This window comes from Glycine soja, chromosome 10 (assembly GCF_004193775.1).
Source record: "Glycine soja cultivar W05 chromosome 10, ASM419377v2, whole genome shotgun sequence".
Lineage (NCBI taxonomy): Eukaryota > Viridiplantae > Streptophyta > Magnoliopsida > Fabales > Fabaceae > Glycine > Glycine soja.
In genome coordinates, this window is record NC_041011.1 from 7379072 (window position 1) to 7400939 (window position 21868).

A 21868-nucleotide genomic window follows, 5' to 3' on the forward strand; every position below is an offset into this window, starting at 1 on the left:
TGATTAAGTGTAATGTTCAAACACTATTTTGATATTAAGTTATACTACTTTTCAATTATCAATTTGAGGTTGACTGTACTTTTTACATATTTGTGAATTACATTGATTTTTTTTTTCAAAGACTAAATTATTACTAGTTTACCTAAAACAAAAATATCACATGCTTTTAAAACTACATAATGTCATAACAAAAAATATTTAAAATATTGAAAAAACACTAAATAGAAAAGATAAAGTAAAACAATTATTAACAATATATTCTTTTTTAATTTTTTATATTTATTTTGCAATATAATTTTATGAGAGTGAGACCTATTTTTTTATGGAGACAAAATTTTCTTATATTACTCATATATTAATAAAAAATAAAACCTTATAAGAGTAATTATCCCACACTGGTATACATACATCCCTCCGGGAAATAATACTTTCGCAGAACCAAACCAAGACTCACATTTTGTTTAACATGTCAATCATAATAAAATGTGTAAAATTAAAATATTAGGTGATAAAATTGACGAAAACAAAAGCTAGATAATAAAATTTACAAAATTATAAAAATTAATTGATAAAAGTTACCATAACATAAAATGAGCAATCTAACTCCATATTATTAATTAATTACTTAATACTAATAATTAAGGATAATGATGTCCAACCCATCATCGCCTTGTCTAAATTTCTAACTTTCCGCTCTCCCAGGTCTTAGATCTTTGTCTCTGTCTCTGTTTCTACTTTGAGGCCTCCGTTGTTGGTGGGTGGGTCTTTCTTCTCTCAAAATGGCCACCGGAGTGAACAGAAAAATTTCTGCTGCATCAGCTCGGGCCCACACCAGAAGGGCAAAGAAAACCAATTCCCTTTCCCTCCCATCGGGTACTATCTCTTCGTAATTCCACTCACCCTTCGTTAAAGTTTCGTTTTTTATTGCATTTTAAGCTGTAAATGTTTCTGGGTCGTGCTGCATCAATAGTTAGAAATGAGGATATTAATCCCAAACATTTTGTTTGTTTGTTTGATGGGCACCGAGGATGCTTGGGGAGCTTTTCGCAGCGCTTGTTTTAATCAGGGTGGATAATTCTCTTTTCTAGAAGTATAGATAGATGCAGATTGTTTTTGTTTTTTGTTTTTTTTTATCGGTAGGAATCGAAGAAGACAGGTAACAACTGAGATAGACCCTCTTGTTACAGATTGTTTTGTTTGGACACGTAAAATGGACCATCGATTGTGTGTCAGTTCAATAGTTATGGCTTGAATTGAGCCTGCGGCATTATTAGTTGCTTACGAATTATGATATTCCTTTCCTCATACTTACATATCATTTATTATCACTTAAGTTTAATTATAAACTATTGCTGTACAACTTTTTACACTGGCAACCGATCAGAAATCACTCTAGATATGACTTTGAAAGAATTTTTTGCAAAAGTCAACATAATGAATTGGTAATCGATGATTGGATTACTATGTAAATAAATCTTTGCACTGGCAATGCATTCTAATTAAATTATTGTTAGTTATCAATAGAGTTGGTGACCTTTTATTTTGTCCATCCCTTTTCTTTATAAGCGGTTTATTTATTAGTAAAGCTAAAGTTTAGGGAGAGGAGAGTATCCCATTCCTAATCCTGGTATGCTACAAGCCTTATCCCAAGTTTATAATGGTACTTACAAATTGCTTGCTATGGGGGATTTATGGTAGGAGGAGTCCAACCTAAGCAATTTTAAGTATCTTGCTTCGATCATTGCCAACAGAACCAACCCTTGTTGGCTGTAGGAGTTTTATAGCTAGTCTCACCTGTATTGTATCTTAGGGTAATTATTAAGTTGTATTTTGATATTCATGCCTGAGTTATGGACTGCAAATTGTTGTTTAATCTTTATGTTTTAAGTTGTATTCATCTGTCTTTTTAATTTGGTATTATGATCTCTTAGGAATTCTTGGAACAGCACTAGCAGTGTTGTTTATTGGGTTTTTAGCATGGGCTTATCAGGTTATTCAACCTCCCGCTCCCAAGATATGTGGCACTTCTGATGGACCGCCTATAACAGCACCAAGAATCAAATTAAGAGACGGAAGGCATTTGGCATACAAAGAGCATGGCGTTCCAAAGGATGCAGCCAAGTATAAAATCATCTCTGTCCATGCTTTTGATTGTTGCAGGCATGATACTGTGGTTGCCAATACCCTATCGCCGGTAATTATTAATGTTACATTTTTTTGTCGTTCATAGCATTCTCTAATATCTTTGTTGTTTGTACTATTATATTTAAGATGGGTTTTTCCAGGATGTTGTTGAGGAGCTGGGGCTCTACATTGTATCTTTCGACAGACCTGGTTATGGGGAAAGTGATCCTGATCCAAATCGTACTTTAAAAAGCCTTGCTTTAGATATAGAAGAGCTTGCAGATCACCTGGGATTGGGGTCCAAATTCTATGTAGTTGGTGTCTCCATGGGTGGACAAGTTGTTTGGAACTGCCTTAAGTACATACCTAACAGGTATGACTTATCATGGTTATTTGTTGTTTTGTTAAAACTATTGTTTTTTAAAAACATATCACTATTATTTTTCCTTTTGCATCATTCGCTCTTTTGTTATGTTCACATCGACTTGCTTGCCTATACATGTTAGTGGTGTGAGACACAGCTGTCAACCTCTCTTTGTAAAACATATTTCAATGCTGACAGGCTGGCAGGTGCAGTACTCATAAGCCCCGTTGTGAACTACTGGTGGCCTGGTCTTCCTGCAAACTTAACTACTGAAGCATTTTCTAAAAAAAAATTAGAAGACCGATGGGCACTTCGTGTTGCTCACTACATACCGTGGCTAACTTACTGGTGGAACACTCAAAGATGGTTCCCTGCCTCTACTGCAATTGCTCATAGTCCAGATAACCTTTCTCATCAAGACAAAGAACTTGTGCCTAAGATGTCTAATAGAAAGAGTTATGTGGTAAGTATCCAGCGTTTAGGTGATTACAAAATTGTGAATCCATTCAGTGTGTGATTTAGCTGTTAAATTTGTATTGGTTAAATTCATAAAACTTTATTTGATTTTGAGATATGTTGATCATTGTTTTGTCAAAGATCAGAACTCTCACCAACTGCACAAATTAAGGTTGTGAATATATTCTCTTGGAATTTGACCACAAAAAAAGTGTTTTTCAGTTTTTGTAAGTGGATGTCTGCATTTTTTGAAATTGGTTGTAAACAATTCTCAACACCTAATGTTTCTGAATTCTCTGTAAGCATACTGTGTTTTTGTTTTTGATGTTATACTGATAAAAAAAAGTTTCATAACTTTTGAAATTAATAGCTACAACAGTTTGTCTTTGCTTACAACTACGACTATTAAAAGATATATGATACACAGAAATATAGACTGTAGTATTTAAACTATGATTATTGAGGCATTATGTTGGCATCAATTTTGGAGTAGATGCAGCATTTGTAGGCAAATATTAGACTTCTAAATAATATCTTGTTTCCCAAGTATTTGGTTTGGATCATGTCATTCATGCATTTTGTAATAATCAAGTCTTAATTGTGCTTTTGGTCTTCCTACTATCGTCATTTCTCGAATCCTCCTGCCCATTTTTTCGCATATTTTGTCTCCTACCATTTTAACTGTGTAATTTTGATCCATTCATCAATTTTTCATTCAATAAAAAATAACATACCCCGGTGCCTTTAAGGCTCCTCTCTTTGCGAAGGTTAGGGGGAGGGTAATCGTACGCAGCCTTCCCCTCGTATAGGCAAAGAGGCTATTTCCAGATTGGAGCCCATGACCAGCCAGTTACCAAGGCACAACTTTACTGTTGCGGCAGGACTCGCCCTCTAACTTGACATTCCCAGTATTTAATGACATTGCTATCTTGGCACTCTACTGCACATCCATGTCAGCATTTCTATTAAATATTGAATGTTAATTTAACGAATAAAAAAAATGCACACTTAAAATAGTGGGAGGATCAAATTCACAACAAAAAAATTGGGGGAGGGGGGGACCAAATTCAAAGATAGTAATGGGACCAAAAGTGTAATTAAGTCAATAATTAATCAATAAAATTGATATATGATAGAAATACTTACCCTGTATCCATGAATAGCTTGCAATATGGACTGTGGAGTATCACTTTATTGTTGGAACTTGATATCTTTTTACAGATACATCATCTGCGGAAGCAGAATAAATGAGTTGCATGATAAATATTTTGAAGCACTTTTTATCAGAGACGCAAAATGTTTGTTTGTGCTCGAGACTTTTTGTGCATGGCTCCTATAAGATCCTCATTCTATTAATTCTTTTATCTTCAAATTACGTAAGCTACTTATTTAGAAAATTGTTAGAGCACTACCACTTGTGACCTTGTTAGGTTGGCATAGCAGGTAAATCAATCTTCATGATATTATTGTCTTGTATTTCTCAAGTAGCTATTGTCTTGTGTTTGTCAATTTTTCTCTCTGCATCCCACGGATAACTTCCTAAAGTTTATTGATTTCACAGATACTATATTGAGTTCTTTCACAATTTGTGATGGATCTTTGAGTAACAAATTGAATTTTAAAGGTTCCACTGTAATTAAGGGATGCAGAAATTCTAAATTTTTATGCATGCTATTTCGTGTTGAAGCATTGCACTATGACATCATTTAATCTGTGTAGTTTATCCAACCTACAGGGGAAAGACTTTTGCCATGTATATTTTTGTTGAAACAAGACAATTTGTTACTTGTGCACACAGTTTGATTTGATAGTGCTTTGTTACATGCCCTTTTGATATTTGATTTTTCAGTTATCTGACTAATGCTAAAGGAACTTTTTACTTTCGTAAGTGCCCTGAATTTCTTCCACTAATAAAGAAATGGTGGTTTATTAATTGAACCATTGAATTTGATTAGCCTCATTTTAATTGAGCGTGCTTGAAGTTCTGTAGTTGTCTTCAACTAAATAATTTCCTCTCATAATATCTAACAACATGCCTTGTTTCTGTTAGCATATTTGGCTTGGAAAAGTTTTAGCTCTTTTAAGTCCCTTAAACATCAGTTTCTTACCTCAATTCTTTATAGAGATTTATAAATTTTGTTTTTTGTGTGGCTTCAATAGGCACAGGTAAGACAGCAAGGTGATTATGAAACCCTCCACCGCGACTTAAATATTGGTTTCGGTAACTGGGAATATAGTCCCCTTGATCTTGAAAACCCATTTCCAAATAATGAAGGCTCTGTCCATCTTTGGCATGGAGATGAGGATCTGATGGTTCCAGTTACATTGCAACGATACATAGCGCAAAAGCTTCCATGGATTCACTATCATGAACTCCAAGGTTCTGGTCACATGTTTGCTCATGCTGATGGTATGAGTGATACTATCATTAAGTCACTTTTACGTGCAAAGTAGGCTTCTTCTATGTTAGTTACTGTCAGTGCGAAGTTGGCGGCTTCTATATTGGTTACTGTCTATCTCAGGTCAGTTTCGGCATTTAATATCTCAGTTTTGGAGAATTCACTGTTGAACAGAATGATGTATGATCAACTTTGAACAATATTTGAGTACACTTAATGGTAGGAAGAATCCTATTACTTCTTAATAATTATATGAACTTTACTCTTTTGTGTGGGAAGTTATTTAACAGAAGTTGACTTGTTCAAGTTACTCTCAAGCTGACACAATGGCGATGAACATCACTATTTTGCAAAACCAGTTTTAGACTTCTTGGGTTATTATTTGGAAGCAGAACAATGTTCACAATGATTCAATTCTTATCAACGCTCACTCTGCTTGGCTTTTAAATGCCTGATTGTTCTATAGCAGAAATCAATCCTCAACGCCATGTACTTGACATTAATTTGGACACATCCTAATTATTTTCATTTTTCAACGGTTCTAAATGTCTGTAAAGTTTGTGGTTCATATATTAAAACAACTGACAGATATAGATGATGGGATAGATAAATAGATGAGAAAAAAAGGAAAAATAGTTCATGTTATGATCTAAATTGAACACCCATCATCCAAAGCAAGCATGGTTATGTTCAGCACCAGTGTTTGGAATTGAAATATTCGAATGAAATTTCCATAGACTTCAGTGGTGTGCTTGCAAGGATTTTGACGTTCAAATTACTCTGATTTGCAAATGGAGGATCACAGATAGAGAGAATATATTCAATCCCATTATGTCTATATATGCTTCTTGATTTGGTTATTTTGATGTTTCTTGGAGGATATTGTTCGGACTTTGGACAAAAATCTTATCAAATTCTTTACAATGCATCTGATAAAATTAATTAAAAAGTTAATTGAAAATTGAAAAATTAGTTGATAAAAATTAAAAAATTATCTTATTAAATTATAAGTGTTTGATAAAATTACATGTTACAGCAGTTGAAAAATATAAAATTATATAAAAAAATAATAAAATTTGACTTTAAATAGAAAATATTAAAAAATCAAATAAATATCTAAAGACAAAAAGGAAATAAATATACAAAGTAAAAAACTACTAAAAAAAATTTATTTGTCCAATAGTCAAATAAATTTTGTAATTAATAAAAAGACTAAAAATTAAATAAAATATCTTGTGAAATACACTTCTTCATATTTAGGTTCATTCACGGTTTAAGGGTTCTCGGTAAATATCTTTTTGAGATTTAGTTATTGGGTCAGCGCATTAAGGTTGTGTGAGTGTTTTTCTTTGTTTGGATGTTGTTAGGTGCACTCAGCATTTTTGATTAATATCCAAAATGTCCCTGACTCGTTGTTCCTTTTTAAGTTACTTTTTCTGGCTGAGTGGTGATTCGTAAGTAGATTTTTCACATATGAATCAATTTGATCCGTATTGGTTTTTTGGTTTTTTATTTTTATTTTTTTAATTCCTTAAAATTTTGTTTTTTTAAATTATTAATATGTTAAATAACTCATTTGTGCATTAAATTTTTTTACTATTACAAATTTTAATATATATTAAATTTTATAATAGTAAATATTATTTATTTATAAAAAATTATACGGATTAAATAATTCGTATAATTTATATTAAAATTAATTGTCATAAAATTTATTATTTAAATTTACATGCGTATTAAATATACATTAAAAATTTTAATATTATATATAATAATATTATTTATTTTATAATATAATTGACTCATTAATTTAATTAATTAAAACATTATACTAATAACCTAAAACGTCTGTATGAGTCATATGAAAAAGGTACAGAATACTGAGTGTTATTTGTCTGAACTTGAATTCTTTCTAAATTCTAGAAAGAGGGATATATAATTATCAATAATGTTTTTAGTCGATTTCACCCTTTTCCATGTCACGTGTAATGCCAAACATAATGCCACCCATAAGAATTCAGAAGTAAATTTGTAGCATACGAAAGAATAATTCGTGCGCGTTGCTGGGTGTCTCACGATAGGCATAGCTTCGGCTTTTCTGAATTGTAATCAAAACCATGTCCTCCACTTGCCAACAAATTAAAGAATAAAAAAAATGCTGTTTTCTCATTAATTTATAGATTTTGAAGCTTCATGATGTCATGTGTTTGTTTTGGCAGTGTTGCCTAAAATGTTTTTCTTAATTGGCAAAGCCTTATGATTGCTATCATCTCTTGCAAAAAGCCTATGACGACTTTTGAAGTATTTGGGGTGTAAAAAAATAGTTAGCAGCTCATTAGGTTGCCACGCAGCACTATTCCTTGTCATAAATCATATATCATCATGTGCTTAAGCAACCTTCATTCCTTTAAAATATCACCACCCAAGATATATTAAAAAAAAATATCACTAGTTCACCACCCAAAAGTCTAATTACCCAGCTTCTGGGGGCAAACCTTACATATATAATATAACTCCTTACTCCTATGTTTGGTAAAGGTAAAAGAGAGAAAAAATGAGTGAAATTAATAATAAAATAGTATAAAACTTATACTTTTACATCTTATTTTAATTTTGGTTTGATTCACTCCGCCAATGAGTTTGTTAGTATTATTATCCGATCAAAATTAGAATTTTACTTTTGATAAATTATGATTTTTAATACAATTTTTTATTATATATAAAAATCATTGAGATGAACGCCCAATTTTAATTAGAGAACAACAATAAAAACAATTAAGTATCTTAATTGAAAATTTTCCTATCTTTTTTTTTTTTGAATCTTATTAATTAACTTTATGGGGAGAGAGAAGGGATGGATTCTTTGCTGCTTCAGAGTTTCAATACAAGATAGTGTGACCAATCATATTCTTCACTTATATAGTATTGTAATACTACAACGAGACACAAAAAGTGGGACAGGGGGTTGAAAACTCTTCAAAACAAAGAAAGAAGCAAGAAAACTTAAACCCCAAGATATGACTCAAACCCTGAAAGGTAAATAGACCAACAGGAACTACCTTTATATTAATTATTTATCTACCTTGATGTCTTGGGATCAAATTTTTTCCTCAAGATCCCAATCTGCTTAGAACTCAATCCAAAAGCCTTCTGCAGAAGCTCCTCATCAATCCCTGAGCCAAACACAGCAGAAGGTATCTTCTGAATACCAGGGTTTTGGCTATTGAAGCTTCCAAACAATGTGGCAGGTTCATCACCAACGTTCATCATGAAGTGCACTAGCCCTTTAGGGAGCACCATGACCTCTCCTTGTTCAAGCACTCTAGCAAACACCCTATTGTTGGAATCAACAAAACCTGAGTACACGAGATTGTAAGATTGATTTAGTAGCCAAAAACAAAGAAAGAAGGAAGAGATCCTCACTACGAATTGTCCCCACTAACATAAAAAACTAGTATATACTTAATGTTTAAGATTATTACATATACATTCGAAAATATTTAATGAAACTAAAAATGATTATATTTGAATTAAAATTCTTATTCAATACCTTGATATTTGGTAGTTATACCATTAGTAATGAGTATTGAATAAGGGTATTTCTAAGAAAAATGTATTAATTGGACTTTAAAATCTTAAAACATTAATTATTTTTGGGCAAAAAATAGAAAATTAAAACATTAAAAGATATGGAAAATGAGATACTGATAATTAACAATTAATATTAATTTGCTGATAAAAAAAAAACCTGAGTACACTTTTCCTTGCAGCACATGAACCAGCTCCGTGGCTCGGGGGTGGAAATGGGGTGGGTTGATGCCACCAACTTCGATGTCAGCTCGCGCGAAAGACAAGCCTAGAGTGTTGAGCCCTGGAAAATTGGTAGGGTTTGCTGAGACCACAGCTAGGCCTGTGTTTGAGAAGTTCTCTGAGGCTTTTGTGAGTCCTGAGAAGACAAAGTCCTCAGTGATGACCTCGGAGGAGTTCTTGCATGGGAGAATGTAGTGCATGTTATGTGCTGTTTTGATGGCACCAAATCTTGGGTTTGGTATGCAGAAGTCTTGGACTGGATCAGGGTCAGAGGCAAATGAAATGGCCACACTGTGGGAGAAAATTGCAAGGAAAAGCCAAAGGGTGTTTCTTGAAAACATTTTTCAGATCTCTTTTGTTCTTTTGCCTCTTTCCTTTTCTGGTTCAGTATTGTATTGGCTAAACTTGCGTGTTGAACAAAGAGTGTGTTGAGGTGGATTATATAGAAAAATGAAATGGATATCTCATGTGATATATTTTAATATTTAAGAAGCTTTTTAAATGAACTGCACTACGCTCTTGGAATGATTACATGGTATAAGATGCAAGAGCTTTATTACAGGATCTTAGGCACATATTCTGCAATTAATGTTTCTTTTGGTATTAAAACTAGTTCAATATGAAGTACTCAATATTACAGGGTAGAATGTCAATGACATATTGAGGTTTCCATCAAAGACGTAAAGGATTATTGGATAGATCTAAATGGCAATCATCAATTTTACCCTTATTCAATTAGTTTCTCAGTACTAAAATTAAAGATCTCCTGAAAATAATTATCCACCAGTTATAAGATTTTAGTAAGATATAGAAAAATCAAACTCGTTCCATAGAAAGATGATATATAGTTAACTCAGAATCCTTAATCACTTATTATACCAACTCACATTAATTAATGTTTCTAAACCATGATTCAAGCATATAAGGTCCTACGTACGTACTAATGGTCGATTTTTATTACAAGTACGTGATTTGCTGTATTATAAGAATTTATTTATTTTCATCCGTAGGATTATAAGTACTTATTTAAATTAATGAAAAGCGATTAAATCATAGGCTATTCCACGCCATGTATAAAGCGGCGCTGACAACAACCATGATTAGAATGATTAATTAGGAATCTGTGTTTTAATTAAACAGGAAATTCTCTCTGCGTGCACCACCACGTTGTTACATTAGTGAGCCATTGAATTCATGTGCTCGTGCCATGCATCCATCGATTGTATGTAATGTGCTGTTCTCATTGCTTTGCTTGTATGTGAAGGAAGCTAGGCATGCGATCGAGTTGGCAAAATTAGAATGATGAACTTTAATCCACGCATCGGTGACGTGATTATTTGTCAGCAATATTAGTGGAGGGAGGGGATCGTGGTCCTGTACTTAATACTGTTTAAGCCTATAAAATGAGACAAATTAAGTATATATAATACTGTTGTTGAGTGGTAGGATTGTGGAATGCATTTTATTTTATACATGCGTCTCAATTGAAAAGAAAACAAAAATATGAATAAAAATTGATCCAATTCATAAAAATTATACTCATATCTTATAAGGATTTATAAGATGTGAGTTCCAATCATGTTATTGATGTGAAAATTTTATTGATAAATAATATGTAAGTATTTTTATAAATATTTAACGAATTTTGTCGCATGATGAACTTCTGAGATTTAATATACCTAAACTTTTCAGATATAAAAAAAAAGACAATTAGAGGGAAGAAAGTCTATGCATGTGAATCATTATATATGATCGAATTTGTTACTTATTTTTTACACGTTGTTGTGTCAATATGAATGGTAACCGGAAAGCGGAAACACATTAGGATAGGTCTAAGAGTCAAAATTTGGGTAGATTATACAAAGTTATAAATTCAAACTTTTTTTAATATAAGTCAATTCGAACTTTGTTGTCCTCGTTGTTAAAAAATAAAATAAATCTGCAACTCTGCATCTTTGAGCTAAAAGCCCATGGAAAATAAATGGCCAATGGAACTAAGCCTTGATTATTCTTAGAAATTAATCAGCTATTTTTTTTTTTTGGTGAATTGAAATTCATCAGCTAATTAATAAGAAAGAAATTGGAAACATTTTGAAAAATAATTGAAGCTGCTTCTTGTATATCTCTTGCATTCACGGCACTAAAGTAGCTATCTATTTATCTTTTATTATATGGATTGCTTGTATTTAAGATAAAACGGATAGTTTTGTCTTCTAATAATTTGTATTTGAGATAAAAAGTTGTCCAATAATTTATTGAATAACAAAAAAAATGGGTTTTTGTGTTGTCCATCTTTTCATTTTTCATTTGTGTCATCCATGATTTTTTCTCAATCAAACATGAAAATTACACTTGTCCGATCCAGTGCCACAATTTTTAACGAATCAATATGTATACTACACAACTAGAATTTGTTTTAGACAAGGAAATTTTTGTAAACAAAAATAAATAAACAAGTATGAGTGTGAAATTAGAGAAAAGGAGTGTGAGAAAAGCATGACCTTTATATTTGGTGGGCTTCAAACTTAGTGAAATGTTGACCCATGCTTGCTGCACCCATGTTTTCTTTCTGTCCTTAATTCATTATTTCACTTGGTTGTATTGTCTCTGTAGTCTCTTTGAATTTGTTTTTATTTCCATGGCCTGACTATTTGTACTATCACTAGAATTGTGTTAAAGTTACAAGTTTCATTCTTCCTCTTTCTTTTCCTTTCTGAAGTTAAACTTTTGAAAGCTATCTTGTATATCATGTAACGTGTAATAACAGGTATTAATTGCAACATAAAACAAGAGTGACGGGAGAAGTAGAGGCGAAGGAGGTACAGTGTTAGGGGGTGAAGAAGAAGAAGTAGCAGGGTAATTTTGAGATATTGAAAATCATGGAGGTGCAGGTAAAACATAATAGGGTGCAGGTAGCAACAACCTGAAATCCCATATGTTTGATTTTAGTATTGGGGCCCAGAATATGCTTGGGCCATGGTGAGAGAGCAAGGCCAGCCCATAATCTCCCAGATTGGGAATCTCACGCGTGGGAAAAGATGTCTTGTTTGAGAGGAAGCACGTTTTCATGCTTCCGTACGTGTGCAGGATATGCCATGCCATGCATGTGCATCTTGTTTCTACATCAGAAAGAGACATATGTATGGGGCATGCATCTTGGTCGCAATAGATTCTTGAGTGCATTAGAACAGTAGAAAGGGTTTCACTCGACCGCGTCAAACATTTCTGCTTTCTGGGTTTCTGTGTCATGCTTCTTGTTATTATACACCATAAGTATTAGTATCTGAATTTCATTTATTGAAAATTAAATTGTTGATATAAAAATTGTGATTTTACACTAATAATATGAGATATTGCATAATAATATAATTATAAATATTATATATTGATATTCTATAACTATTCTATTAGATAGGAACATATATACGGAAAACTATGTAATGGGTGGAAAAGTTAGATCAAGAAAATAGGACAACAAGATAAGAAAAAAAAAGCGTACAAAATGATAAATAAATAATACAGGTATTAATAATGTAAAATTCTTTTATATGTTTATTTAGTTACAAAATGACATATATGTTAAATTAGTTGATTTTGATAACAATTATTTCTTTTTCTAAAGATTGATATCATATTATTTGGTGTGTGTTTAGAAACAATGTGCAAACATAAAAGTTGTGTGAGGGATGGATTGAATTAAATGTGAATTCAGTTGAATGCAACTATAATTTAAACACACTCTCAGATGACAAAGCCATTACATCAGATTCCAAAATATATAGACAGGATATCTGATGGTGCATGTCTTTTGTACAACAACAATCATGAAAATGAAATGCTAGCTTAGCAAGTCTACGAGTATGAGATAGAGCATTTCCATGTCTTTTACCAAATCAAAATAAGAGTTTATTTTTAGGTTAAATTGTAATTTTCATCTCTTTAGTTTTTTGAATTCATAATTTTGATTCTTTTAATTTTTAAGTATAATATTTAGTCTTTTTAATTTTATAAATTTACGATTTTGGTCTCTCTGATAGATTATTAACTAATAATTATGATTATCAAAGATATTAAATTATGAATTATTTAAAAAAACTTTAATAAAAGATTATAAACTCTAATATGGTGTTAGTATTGGTAAGATGATTCAATAATAGAGGTGAGGTAAAAGAGATGTGTATAGAGAAGCAAATTAGTAAACTCTTACCAGAATATCAGAAAGACTAAAATTATTAATTTATAAAATTAAGAGAATTAAATATTACAATTAAAATCTAAAAAAAATAAAAAATATGACTTTAAGAAATTATGAAAAAATTATAATTTAACCTTTTTCTTGTCAGTCATCTATCATCAATGTGATTCCTCTTATAAATTTTTTCAAATTGTGCAAAATTATAATAAAATAAGTTGGTTACTAATTAATTTGTGACCACCGATTGATCAATGCAACAAAAGTTTTGATCACAGCAATAAATTAAAGAATTTATTTTCGATTAAACTAGTTGAACCTACCTATTTTGAATTCATTATTTAATATAGGTTGTGGCTCCTTTGAAAAAAAAAAATAGGTTGTGGGTGTTATAAATACTTCTTCATACAAATAATCATTTTGAAGTTCTCAAAAAATAATCATTTTAAAGTTCTCTATAAAATTGTTTTCTAAACTAATTTAAACATGCACTTAAAGTATTATTTAACTATATTATCTTCCCTTATCGAAATGTTTGCATTCAAACTTTATTTCAAAAAGAAAAAAGCGAAACTAGTCACTTATATATTATATATGTCTCATTCTACAACACAACACAACAGAGAAAATGCGGAAAAACTATATCGCCCAAGAAAATTGCCATGGCATAGAAAGTAATTAACTGAAAAAGATTCATAAATCACCACTACCAAGGTATGTTGTTCACCACAAATACATATCCTCTTCGTGGTTTGTCGTAGCATCCAATACCTCACAATCAAAGCGTACACACTCACATTAATTTCTAAGGGAAAAAAAAGAAGAAAAAAAAGGAGAAAGAAATTAACAAATTAAAGGGTACGTATACGTGTTGAGCTGAAAGCAGTGTCTTCACCAAAACTAGGTTACATAAACGACACCTGTCCTTAACGTGGCGAAAGCTGCAATGTTTGGTCTCTGATTTTTTTTGCTCTCTACATGGGACAATCTAAATTCCACAATTTATATATAATACGTTGCGTCATTTAACAACTCTTTTATTCTTTAATAATAATAATAATAATAACGCTGTGCTAGCTTTTGTGGCGTCTTTGTTTGTGAGTTTGAACATATATACACTGTGTAAGTGCTGCCACCATTTTGAAAAACATCTAAAACAAAAACTCTTATTTTTCACTTCCTCACACCCTCACTCTCTAAATTTATTTTGGGGTACGCAAGGAACGTGTTTCGCTTAGGATCATCATTTACTAGCATTTTTGGGTGAAGGTGTTGTTTTCAGGTATCTCTTTTTCTCTGTTTTTTATTTTATTTTATTTTATTGTGAAATGTAATTGTATATGTATACCTGTTGATCCTGTGTTTTTCATTGCACCTTGGTTGGTTTCTTTCTATCTTTTGGTTTGAATAATAAGATACAGATTTAACAAAGACACAGGATGCATGTTCGGTCCTTAAGTTGGTAGCTGATGTTTTTGGTTTGATTTTGTGGGATTTAATTCTCTTTATTTGAATGTTCTTGCAACTGTGCAAGCATTAGGATTTGGTAGTAGCTAGCATGCATATTTTACATTTTCTAATACACTCTATATTGTGGATTGAAATTTAATAAAAAAATTTAATTAGGGTGTCATTTCTTATTTATTGAGTTTTACTAATGATTTTATACTTTTTTTTATAAATTTAAATTAATAATAGAAAGTGTAGAGAGAGTATTACAATGATTAATTAATTGTTGACTGGATCAGCTATTTTTTTATTGGATCAGCTGGTTTGGTATACCTTAATCTCGTTTTTCATTATGTTTTTCTTCTTCTTTCGAGTATTCCATGTCAAGTTTTTTTTAACATGTGTGTTTTTTTCAATAAAAATGTATTCTCATTCAATCACTATACTTTTTTATTTTTAATAAGTTTCTTAATTTTTATAATAATTACTAAAATTCATATAACAGTTTTTTTTACTAATTGATGACTGTGCTGAAAAATAAACTTTTGTCAATATCATATCAATATTTGAGCCACTTGGTATTTTCGGTGCCTAATGTGAACATGATATTTAAGGGATGACATGTTTTTGAATTGTTTATTATTATTATTGTTATTACTATAACCTTCGTAAGGCACCTAAAGAGTGAAATACTGAAATTTGTCTATAAACTTGTATAAGAAAAAAAAGTAAGCTTAATTTATAACTTATAGTATTAAACTTCATAGATTATTTTCAAACGTATTGCATTTTATCTTTTTCTTTTCTTATTAGCATTTACAGAGAAGTTTACGCAAAAATTACCCTAATTTTCTAAAGCTTCTGAAAATCATAGCATGTTTGAAAATCAAGTAGAAAATGACTTTTGAGGAGAATTTTTTTTTTTTTTTGCAAATGATCAAAATCATTGCTGTTGTTTTTGTGACTTTTGAGGTAAAAAAACTTTTGCAAAATGATTAAAATCATTATTTTTGTTTTTATTATTCGATGGATCTGTATTTGGAGTGCACATCACAATAAGTTGAAAACTGTAAATCAAATATGCACTCAAACATGATCTTAATAATTAAGAAATTCTAGTTTAATTGATTAAACAGAATGTTGATTAAGTAGAATGTGTAAGATCTTGTTTAATTCTTGCGGGAAAAAAAAATATAACAAGGTTGTAGATCTATATCTTTAGCTCTCCATTTGGTGCAACAGTAATGGTTATGGAGGTCCATACCTATTACCTACTGCACTTCTCTGTTATATGCCAATAAAACCGGTAGTTGCTTCGATATTTATAGGCACTAGACAAAGGGTAGCGGTGCAGGTTCCAACTTTCCGTGCTACTCGATACTCATAATATTCTTGACTTTGTAGTAATTTGTAAGTGGGATTCAGTGGAGAAAAAAAAAATTTCTCCTCAGTGGAACAAGAATCAAGATCAACATTTGTATCTCCATCATCTAGTTTTGGATAATAGTAAATGTTACGCAAAATATTTTCATATGCTTTGTTGCACCCGACAAAGGAAAAAGGAGTTGATTCTCTGGGAAAGGCACAACTCTCCAACTCAATTTTATATTATTTCAAAGTTTTCTTTGTTTCTTTCTTTTTTTATTTCATTGAATACTAACCGTTGATATTGTTGCGCTCACCAGAATGCAGTGCTGTTTTCATTATTCATAGAAGTGTAGAGCATTTAGCTGTAAAATATAATCACTCATAAAATTAAGGTGCAATTTGTTTATGAGAAAATATGTTATGTTCGGACAAATACATGGTAAATTTATTAATTTTTATGATGATTTTTTTTTATTTATTTTAAAAGTCATGGATATTGTACAATTGTCACTACAGTGGCATTAGTGATAGACCTAAGAAATGGAAAATATCTGTGTGTAATTCTCGCGCAACATCCACAAGCGAAACTGGCGTTGTTGTCTTGAAGCAGCTCATCACTGATGATTGACACGTTTCCGTCATTTTGATTGTGCTATTTGTATTTATATCTAGACTCTAGTAACACAATGACAAAATAAGAATTAACAAAAAATATCTATAAACTGGTATGTTTTTTCTTACTAACTTGTGTTCTTACATTTGAACAAAATTGGGTATGCTTCGTCATAAAGCTAAAATGAATGACTAAAAAGAAAAAGTGAAAAAATTTATTTGTAACCATAAAACTAAAATAAATATATTAAATTATCTTCACAGTTTACTTTAATGAATTTATTATTTCTTTTTATTTCTCTCTGTTACGTCATGTGTATTTTATTCCACAATTCTCTCTCTTCTTTATAAGAATTTTATAGTATACCTAATAATATGCTGGTATCATATAAGAAAAGAGTAGATTTGTAGATATCCAAATATAGTTACTGAGAATAAATTTAGTGTTAGTAGCTCCATTGACTTTGTGGGAAAAGTTGAATATGACACAGAGTTTACTACTTCCATCACAAGAAAGATCACCATCATAATAATGTTGCTATATTATTATCTTTTCTATAAAGGGATTTAACTCAATATGATTGAATAGTATGGGGGTGAGTTATTATCATCTTTTGACCTTTCACAAACAACACTTAAGAGGTTGTGTTTGACTTGAACTCTTTGCAGCAAAGAGAAAAAAGAGAGAAATCAAGAAGAGCATATGGTGGTGCCTGAGTCTCAGATGAATTCCCAAAACGAGGTAGAATCGCCGCTACAATTGGAGGAGCAGCAACAACAACAAAACAACAACAACAACAAGAACCACCCATTCTCATCACTAGGAAGACAATCTTCTTCAATATACTCGCTCACCCTCGACGAGTTCCAACACACTCTATGGGAGAATGGCAAGAATTTTGGGTCCATGAACATGGACGAGTTCCTCAGCAGCATATGGAGTGCAGAAGAGAATCAAGTTTTGAACAATTCCGTCTCTAACCACAACAACTTGTCTTTAGAAGCTTCAACAGAGAAAGGTGTGATAAGGAAGGAACCAAGCCTTCCTCGGCAAGGTTCTCTAACACTTCCTGCACCTTTGTGTAGGAAAACAGTGGACGAGGTTTGGTCTGAGATACACAAAGGACAACAATCTCAACAACAACAGCAACAGAACAATAACACTAACAACAATTGTGGCAGTAATAATAATAATAATGTACAGAATACCGAATCTGCCCCTCGCCAACCTACGTTTGGAGAGATGACTTTGGAGGATTTCTTGGTTAAAGCTGGGGTAGTTAGGGAACAGGGTGGAATGGCTGCAATGCCTGTTCAAGCTTCAGCACATCAGCATGTGCAACAATATGGCATGTATCCAAATAACAACCCTACAATGGGGGCTTCTTTTGTCGGTAGGCCGGTGATGGGGATGGCCGGTGGCGTCCGTGTTGGCAGTGGTGGTAGAAATGTGGTTGCACCGCCTTACCAGGCGGTGCCTCAGGGTGGTGTTGGTGTTGGTGTTGGTGGTGCAATTGCGGAGTCTTCAGGGTATGCTGGAAATGGAAAGAGGGATGTTGGGTATCCACCGGGGGCGCCGGGGGTTTGCTTTGGAGGGAGGGTGGTGAATGGTGGCGGTGGCTATGCGGCAGTGAGTAATATGGGAGTGGTGGCGCCGGTTAGCCCGGTTTCGCCGGAGGGGATAGGAACCGGCGAAAACTCTGGTGGGCAGTTTGGGATGGACATGAGTATGTTGAGAGGGAGAAAGAGGGTGTTGGATGGTCCTGTGGAGAAGGTGGTGGAGAGAAGGCAGAGGAGGATGATCAAGAACAGAGAATCAGCAGCCAGATCTAGAGCAAGAAAACAGGTATATATATATACCTTGTTGATTGATTTCACAAACTGCATTAATTATTATGTAGCTAGATGTCTTATTAATTATTCATCTTATGAAAACTATACTTGCTGCTTATTTGATTCTTACTTCTTAGAGATACTGTGCAATGTGCATTGCTTCTTGTGAATACATGCCATACATATATTCATCCTTTACAATATTTATTCTTGTAAGTCATTGCACTAGCCACTGGGATAGGTTTTGTGATGATGTCAAATTGTCAATAAGAATGTTATGGAGAGCATTTTGTTGGCTGCAACATGCCTAGGTGCATTGTGGTTTTCAGTTGGAGAGTTCCCCCACAGCTGATAATTTGGTAAAGGGAGTTAGGCAGATTAATTATAACAGTCCTTTTTTTTAACATTATATTCTTTTACACTACTGCTTACATCTTCTTTATTGATTAACTTTTTCCTCCTTTATTGACAAAAGAGAGGGTGTAAAGGGGTAGGGTAAAAAGATGTGAGAATAGCCTCTTTTTTTTTCAATTAATGATAAACTGTTTAATAGTGATGGGGGAAAAGGTACATAAGTAGGGATCATCACCACGAAAGATAAGTAGGGATAACTTTTGAGAATTCTTGCCCTTATAAAACTTCCCAAAACGTTCAAACAGAAGGAATAAAATTGCACTGCAGGGTAACAAATGAAATTGCACCACAGGGTTAACAAATTTTAAACTTTTATAAAACAAAATGCTTGCTTGTTAATTCATTCTTATCTTCACAAAAGCTATATGAACCATTGAATGTAAATGGGGTGGGGGTGGGGGAAGTGGAAGAGAAAGGAATGGCCAAGATTAAATATTTTAAGAAATTTATATGTATTTTGCCTTAACTAGATTTCATAATCTGTAAATATTCTACAGATTATTGTTGATGAGTGATGACCTTCCTTTGCGTGACATAACCTTTATCTATTTTTGCCTTGGCAGGCATACACTGTTGAACTGGAAGCAGAATTGAACCAATTGAAAGAAGAGAACGGCCAACTTAAACTAGCTCTGGTATGCCTACTAAATTGTACTTTGATTAATAATTTGATCAATAATGTTGAATATTTTTCTTTTTTTCTTTTTCTTTATTGTACTAATAGTAATTTCATATCTAACATGGATCATGCTTCTATCTCTAGGCCGATCTTGAGAGGAGAAGAAAGCAACAGGTAACTAACATGCTCATTCAGTTACATACATTTATTTGTTCTTATATTTAGGTAAACTTGATTGTAAGGTTGTCCTTTCAATTTCCATAACCATAAGAACAATTCAATATGCGAACCATATATTTAATATTAATATTGGCTAGCAAGCAAATTACAAATATTAACTAGTATGTACAACAATGTGATCAATTATTTTATTTCCCATAAGGATAAATTATAGAAAAATTTCTATCTACAGTTTAACCAAACAGCTGTAGTTTTAAGTTCTGAACTTCTAATCACCTTGTGCAGCATTTAGATCAGGAAGTGAATGGAAGAGTTCAAACCAACGCCCAGAAGGCCAAAAAGAAATTGAGATCATTGAGAAAGACCCTAAGTTGCCCTTTATGAGTAAATTAAAATTAAGGATCTACATGTGTAACCGATGACAGTTCTTTATTTAGATTTTAGTACATAGAGGAGTTGGTTGTGGTGGATATTCTTGTGTTTTGCTTGAACAAAACTCCATGATGCAAAAGCAAGAAGGAAGCATGACATGGAAAAAACTGAGACTAATGCCAAAGCCAACTAAAGGGAACAGTAACACAATTGCTCAAGCAAGTTCGTGACCAATCAAGGATTAGATGACTGTTTTTCAAATGAGTAACTAGTTAGTGGAATATAGTAAATATATATAGTTTGATGACATTTTCAATGTCAAATAAATAAAATCATAGTTGCCTGTATGGCTGTATTAATATTGTGCAATATAATATATGTGTGTGTGTGTTAATAATTATCATTCAGCGTGTAAGCTAATAATTATCACTCAGCAATGGCCATTTACGTATTCATGTTGATGAAATAAACCAAAGGGCGTGAACATGTAGAAGTTTATTGCTAGTTACTGAAACTAATATTGGCTGCGTGTTCAAGAAAATAAAATGAAATCCTAAAATTAATATTCTTCACTTAAACGATTGTACCAAATTACTAATGCTTTAACTTTCTCTTGCCCCGATCATTGCTTGTTTATGTATATTGGAGATTTTCTGGCGCCGGTTGCATTATAATATGAAGACAATTTTGAATTTTGATTAGAATATGTATGACAGACACAGAAGCTGAAAGTGTTGGTAGTGGATCATAATTTTATCACGGCTTGTTATCATAATAAAACTGCTTTTTAGACACTTAAGAAGGTGTCTTTCGTTTAAAGAGACGAAAGTGGGGTAAGAATGAATTGAAATGAAAAGAGATGAAATATTTTAATTAAAGTAGAGTATAAAAATATGAAATTTACATTAACTTTTAAAACTTTAATTTTAAATGCATCCAAGTATAATTAATCCTATAATTCGGGTTTTTGACCTCCCGTTTTCTCTCACTTATTTAAGTGGAGTGGGGTCGGATTAGAGAGTGAGATACTGAGAGACTCACTTAAAAAAAAAAAAGTTACAAAACATTGAGAGAAAGAAAGAAGAGGAAAATCACTTAATTTTTGCATACCCACTTGAGAGCGTTTTTCATATTATAACTGCGAATTCATTCACCGTTGGATTGGGCTGATTTTTGGACAGAAGGTTCTATGCGCGTGATACTTTAAATTGTTCGATTGGATCGGGAAAAAGATATCTATAGAGATAAGTGTTTCGCATTATCTGCTCTATATCTTGAGATTTTATCTTCTTGTCTCTGTTATATCAATTGAAGGTTTGTTTTGATTTGACTGTTTGTAGCACGTTTTAGTGCATTTGTTAGAGAATTTCTTGTATCTTTATTGATTATAGTGAAGTTATTTCTTTGGCCTAGATGACGTGTGGTTTTTATCGCATTGAGGGATTTTCCACGTTAAATAAATTGTGTCTCTGCGTTTTTTTCATTTCTATTTTGCGCTCTATACTTGATTGGTGTTCCTCACATGTTCTTCCAAGTTTGGGAGAATTTATTTCCGTTGCATTGTGTTATTAAGTTTGTTATTGTATTGACTTATTTTCCCATCAAAATTATTGAAGGTGAAGTCCCACATCCGAGTAGAAGTAAAAAAGTTGAGCATAAGAAGAAAATCCATAAAC

The 21868-nt window shown here is 32.3% G+C and overlaps 3 protein-coding genes across 3 annotated transcripts; 2 read left to right on the forward strand and 1 right to left on the reverse strand.

Annotated features, from left to right (window-relative positions):
- Nucleotides 1-658: 658 nt before the first annotated feature.
- On the forward strand, nt 659-5879 carry LOC114372038. Its single transcript, XM_028329422.1, has 5 exons — nt 659-873; nt 1932-2194; nt 2286-2497; nt 2687-2951; nt 5105-5879. The coding sequence occupies exons 1-5, from the start codon at nt 780-782 to the stop codon at nt 5396-5398; spliced, it is 1128 nt and encodes a 375-aa protein (XP_028185223.1). The 5' UTR covers nt 659-779; the 3' UTR covers nt 5399-5879.
- A 2341-nt stretch (nt 5880-8220) lies between these two features.
- On the reverse strand, nt 8221-9583 carry LOC114370471 (germin-like protein subfamily 3 member 2). The gene is made up of 2 exons (XM_028327831.1): nt 9092-9583; nt 8221-8699 (listed from the first exon to the last, which is right to left on the reverse strand). The coding sequence occupies exons 1-2, from the start codon at nt 9492-9494 to the stop codon at nt 8422-8424; spliced, it is 681 nt and encodes a 226-aa protein (XP_028183632.1). The 5' UTR covers nt 9495-9583; the 3' UTR covers nt 8221-8421.
- Nucleotides 9584-14400: 4817 nt separating this feature from the next.
- LOC114370006 (protein ABSCISIC ACID-INSENSITIVE 5) lies at nt 14401-20551 on the forward strand. The gene is made up of 5 exons (XM_028327291.1): nt 14401-14627; nt 17444-18620; nt 19585-19656; nt 19785-19814; nt 20106-20551. Exons 2-5 carry the CDS (start codon nt 17478-17480, stop codon nt 20202-20204), a joined length of 1344 nt encoding a protein of 447 aa, XP_028183092.1. The 5' UTR covers nt 14401-14627; nt 17444-17477; the 3' UTR covers nt 20205-20551.
- Nucleotides 20552-21868: the final 1317 nt, after the last annotated feature.

Coding starts and splice junctions, on each gene's coding strand:
- LOC114370006 (XM_028327291.1), top strand. CDS start 17,478: ATGGTGGTGCCTGAGTCTCAGATGAATTCCCAAAACGAGGTAGAATCG. Junction 19,657..19,784: donor GCCAACTTAAACTAGCTCTG/GTATGCCTACTA, acceptor TTCTATCTCTAG/GCCGATCTTGAGAGGAGAAG. Junction 19,815..20,105: donor AGAGGAGAAGAAAGCAACAG/GTAACTAACATG, acceptor CACCTTGTGCAG/CATTTAGATCAGGAAGTGAA.
- LOC114370471 (XM_028327831.1), bottom strand. CDS start 9,494: ATGTTTTCAAGAAACACCCTTTGGCTTTTCCTTGCAATTTTCTCCCAC. Junction 8,700..9,091: donor GCAAGGAAAAGTGTACTCAG/GTTTTTTTTTTA, acceptor TCGTGTACTCAG/GTTTTGTTGATTCCAACAAT.
- LOC114372038 (XM_028329422.1), top strand. CDS start 780: ATGGCCACCGGAGTGAACAGAAAAATTTCTGCTGCATCAGCTCGGGCC. Junction 2,195..2,285: donor TTGCCAATACCCTATCGCCG/GTAATTATTAAT, acceptor GGGTTTTTCCAG/GATGTTGTTGAGGAGCTGGG. Junction 2,498..2,686: donor CTTAAGTACATACCTAACAG/GTATGACTTATC, acceptor CAATGCTGACAG/GCTGGCAGGTGCAGTACTCA.